A 4,989-nucleotide genomic window follows, 5' to 3' on the forward strand; every position below is an offset into this window, starting at 1 on the left:
TCAAGAAATCGAACCTTGTAGTGCATTAGGCAAATCTGCTTTACAAGACCTCTTTAAAATGTTGAAGAGCGAAGATATCAGTTTGAGGACTAAGGTGCTCCTGACCCAAGCCATGATGTTCTCAGTAACTTCATATGGATGCAAAAGTTGAACAGTAAATAAGGAAGACCATAAAAGAATTGATGCATTTGGGTGATGGTGTTGGAGGAGAATATTGTAAGTACCATGGACTGCCAAAAGAATAAACCAATCTGTGTTGGGAGAAGTATTCATTCATCAGAATGCTCCCTAGAAGTTGGATGGCCAGACTTCATCTCTCATGCTTCGGACATATTATCAAGAGGGATCAATCCATGGAGAAGGATATCTATCATGTTTGGTAAACTTGGAGGGTCAGAGAAAAAGAGGAAGCCCCCCCCCCCAACAAGATGGATTGGCACAGTGGCAGCAGCATTGGGCCCAAATATAGCAATGATTATGAGGCACAAGGAGTCTTGGTGTGGCTCTGTGGTTACTGCGCTAGACTGCAAAGCCATTTGAACTGCAAGGTTGGCAGTTCAAGCTCACCAGCTGCTCCTCGGAAACGCTACATAGGGTTGCTGTGGGTAAGAACTGACTCGACGGCACTTAACGACAGTGAGGCACAAGACCAGGCAGAGTTTTGTTCTGTTGTGCATAGGATCGCTATGAGCTGGTACCGACTTGGCACCTAACAACAACAGTGTATGTATGTGAAAATCCAAAGCCTAACCTTCAGGAGGTGACTTATTGGACACAGAAAACAAGGGAATCTCCTCCCACAATCCCCACGATGGCCACAGGCCAGACTACAGAAGCAGGGAAAGACTACTGATGACAGGAAAGCTTGTAACATTGAAACTCAGGATGTTGAGGTATCACTTACAGCCTTATGACCCCATCTGGTACTCCAGTTTCTACTAAGGAGTGTGTCCAGGCAAGTCTCTTTGAGAGGGAAACTGCCTCCTCCACCCTGTGCTCACTGAGAGAGTAGCCTTCATTCACTCAGATGCACTCCGCCTGACATCAGCAGTTTGGTTGTTAGAGAGGCTGGTAGTAGTACTCAAGAAATGTTGCCTCCAACTTAATGTCAAGATGTGATTTAATGTCTCATTGTGATTGCAGTTGTCCTTGAGCAAAGTGCTTGCAGATTTCAGATCCCTGAAGCAGTACTTTACCCACGTGTGAACTGTACTGATAAACTAGTATGTGGTGTTCATTGAAATGTTCATGAATTTACTGAAATTACATGTGAAAGTTTATTATCATATCAAGTTAGATGTTAATTACTGTTAAAAGTAAAACTCAAAGGAATTGAGACATAAGGTTTATTCCTACAATGCTTATAGAAAGACCATTCCGATTCCAGATTTAAAACACATCTACATCAAGTTGATTGACTTACAGTGACTCTAAAGGACTGCCTCACAGAGTTTTCCAGACAGAATCTTTCAATGTTCCTATTCAAATATGATTACAATTTCTGTACTCTGTTGTTGTTAAGTGCTGTCCAGTCAGTTCTGGCTCAAAACAATACTGTGTAAGGTTCCCAAGGAACAGCTTGTGGGTTTGAACCATTGACCTTTCAGTTAACAGTCCAGTACTTTATCTGCAGTGCCACACCAAGACTCCTTTTAGGACTCTAATTCTGTTATTCAGGTCAGTTGCATAAGATTGGGATAAGAGAGCATAACTTTATTAGTAGAGAGCTGATGGGGTAGTGGGCAGACAGTGCACAATTTGTGTGAAGAATGTGTCATCATTTTTATGTGAAAATTTAACGTACAAATCTTCTTTTATAGGGTCTGGATTTAGGCAGTACTTTACATTGCTGCTCAGTGCTCGCCATAAAACTGAGATATGCCCACTGGTAAGCTTTTAAGGAAGTTATATCTAAAATTTACAATAAAGTATTTATTTTAATTTTAGAGTATTTTAAGGGTTTCCTTAACAGACTCATGAATTAAGTAGGTGTTATTGACCAAATGGTACTGAACGACGTCCAAGATCTACTGAAGGCATGGGCAAAGAACAAGGTTCCTCCAGGCATTGATGGAATGCAGACTGAAAATTTCCATGAACTGATGCAGCACTGGAGGCACTCACTCATCTATGCCAAGAAATGTGAAAGTCAGCTACCTGGCAGACTGATTGGAAAAGATCCATATTTGTGCCCATTCCAGAGAGAGGTGACCCAACAGAATGCGGAAATCATCTGGTAGTATCATTAATTGCACATGCGGTAAAATTTTGCTAAAGATAATTCAAAAATGGCTGCAGCAGTATATTGACAGGGCAGTGCCAGAGGTTCGAGCCAGATTCAGATGAGCATTTGGAACACAGGATATCTTTGTTATATCAGATGGATATTGGCTGAACGCAGAGAATACCAGAAAGATATTTGTTGTTGTTGTGAAGTGCTGTCGAGTCAATTCCGACCCATAGTGACCCTGTATAGGGTTTCTGAGGAGCAACTGGTGAGCTTGAACTGCCAACCTTGCAGTTCAAATGACTTTGAAGTTTGGCACAGTAACCCCACAGCGCCACACCCCTGTGCTTTATTGCCTGTGCAAAGGCGTTCAGCTGTGTGGATCATGACAGACTATGGATAACGTTGTGAAAAATGGATATTCCAGAACACTAAATTATGCTAATGAGGAACCTGTACATAGACCAAGAGGCAGTCATTCAGAGCAAGGAGACAAAGATTTAAAATCAGGAAAGGTGTGTGCCAGGGATGTATTCTTTTACCATACTTAGTCAATCTGTATGCTGAGCAAAGAATCCAAGAAGATGAATTATATGAAGAACATGGCATCAGGATTGGAGAAAGACTCATTAACAACCTGTCATATGCCTATGATACAACCTTGCTGAAAGTGAAGAGGACTTAAATACTAACTGATGAAGATCAAAGACTACAACCTTTAGTATGGATAGCACCTCAGAGTAAAGAAAATAAAGATTCTCACAACTGGACCAATAAATAACATCATAATAAATGGAGAAAATTTTGAAGTCACAGACTTCAGCTGGCTTGGATTCACTATCAACAGTCATGGAAGCAGCAGTCAGTAAATCAAATGATTTGTTGCTTTAGACCAGTCTGCTGTACAAGAGCTCTGTAAAGTGGTCAAGATCAAAGGTACCAGTTTGAAATTTAAGGTGTGCCTTTCTGAAGCCATGGTATTTTCAGTAGCCTCATATGCATTTGAAATTTGGATGATGAATAAGGTTGCATTTGAGTTTTGGTGTTGGAGAAGTATATTACAAGTACCATGGACTGCCAGAAGAACAAACAAATCTATGTTGGGACAAGTTCAACTAGAATGTTCCTTAAAAGCCAGTATGGCAAGACTTTGTCTTTCTTGCTTTCTACCTATTATTAGGAGGGACCAGTCCCTGGAGAACAGCATGATGCTTGGTAAAGTAGGAGGTTAGTGAAGGAGAGGAAACCCCCAGAGAGATGGATTGCCACAGTGGCAATGGGTTCACCACAACAATGATTGTAAGGATGGCACGGGACTGTGCAGTCATTCATTTTGTTGTGCATAATGTCACACAATAGCAACAACATTGATCAAATATTATTTGAGCTATTTGAATAGCTTGATATTAATTTTTATTTTGAACATTAGTGATTAAGTTTAGTGTGTTTTACAAGTTTAAGATGAAGCAAATTATAACAAGTCCTTGAGAGCTACGTATGACCATAAGTATATCCCACCTGAATTTAGAGACCATCCCAAGACTAGATTCAATGCATTGGACACTAATACTCAAAGGCCAGGTGAGTTGTGGGATGATGTCAAGGACATTATATGAGGGGGTTTCAAAATTGAATTATAATGAGATTTTTTAATGAACTTTTTGAAGCCCCTTCATACATGAAGAAAGCAAAAAGTTTCAAGGCCTTTCCAGGTACTTCTAACTTCTAAGCTTCCCCTGATAATCCCTTACCTGGCTGCTTAAATATTGCTTCTAAAGTGGTAAATTTTCTGACAATGTCATCCAAAACCCTATTTCTTATTTGATAGACTGTTCTTTTCCTCTGTAGCACTTAACAATAACTTGGAATTTTATATTTTTTTGTATAAATTTGAATATTGTCATCTCCTCCAAAGAGTTAGAGAGCTTGGTCCAAAAGGGACTAAGGGTTACAGGTGAAAGTTGTGTCAGCTAAGCAGGAGAGAAAGAACATTTTAAGAAGGAGGGAGTGGACAGTTGTTCTAATGCACATAGAGAACTCTCCCAGGCATTCACAGAACTGTGTTCTTTAGCACAATAATAATGCAGAGAGATGTGATAGTTTTTTTCTGGAAAATTGACTTAAGACATTCTATCTTTGGTAGTTGAGAGTGAAGCCAAAATAAAAACCAAAGTTCGCTTTGAAGAGTTGCTTAAGACCCACAATGATCTAATACGTGAAAGAAAAAAGCTGAAGAAAAAGATTGTCAAGTCGGGAGAAAGCATCTCAGTAAGTAATTGGTAATTTAGTAATGGTGATTTATGTTATCTGGCTGAAATTAAAATTAGAGAGTAAGTCTATATCATAGTTAGTAGTTCATGTTATACAGGGTCGCTATGGGTCAGAATTGACTCGATGGCACTTCACAACAACAACAAACACAGTCAAAGGCCTTTGCATAATCAGTAAAGCCACAAGTAAACATCTTTCTGATATTCTTTGCTTCCAACCAAGATCCATCTGATTGATGTTAGCAATGATATCCCTCATTCCATATCCTCTTCTGAATCCAGCTTGAATTTCTGGTAGTTCCTGTCCATGTACTATTATAGCAGTTTTAATATTATCTTTAGCATAATTTTACTTGCATGTGTTATTAATAATATTGTTCAATGATTTCTACATTCTGTTTGGATCCCTCTCTTTATAATGGGCACAAATATGGAATCTTCAGCTGTCTTCCAAATTTATTGGCATAGATGAGTAAGTACCTCTAGTGCTTC

The 4,989-nt window shown here is 39.4% G+C and overlaps 1 protein-coding gene across 1 annotated transcript in view; it reads left to right on the top strand.

The window, feature by feature from the left end:
• AHI1 (Abelson helper integration site 1) overlaps positions 1-4,989 on the top strand; it is a 260,139-nt gene that overhangs the window by 5,308 nt on the left and 249,842 nt on the right. The window contains exons 3-4 of the mRNA XM_006834717.1: positions 3,756-3,808; positions 4,371-4,495. Of these exons, the coding sequence (XP_006834780.1) occupies positions 3,756-3,808; positions 4,371-4,495 (178 nt within the window). The remainder of the gene's footprint in view (positions 1-3,755; positions 3,809-4,370; positions 4,496-4,989) is intronic.

The sequence above is a fragment of the Chrysochloris asiatica genome, unplaced genomic scaffold (assembly GCF_000296735.1).
Source record: "Chrysochloris asiatica unplaced genomic scaffold, ChrAsi1.0 scaffold00013, whole genome shotgun sequence".
Lineage (NCBI taxonomy): Eukaryota > Metazoa > Chordata > Mammalia > Afrosoricida > Chrysochloridae > Chrysochloris > Chrysochloris asiatica.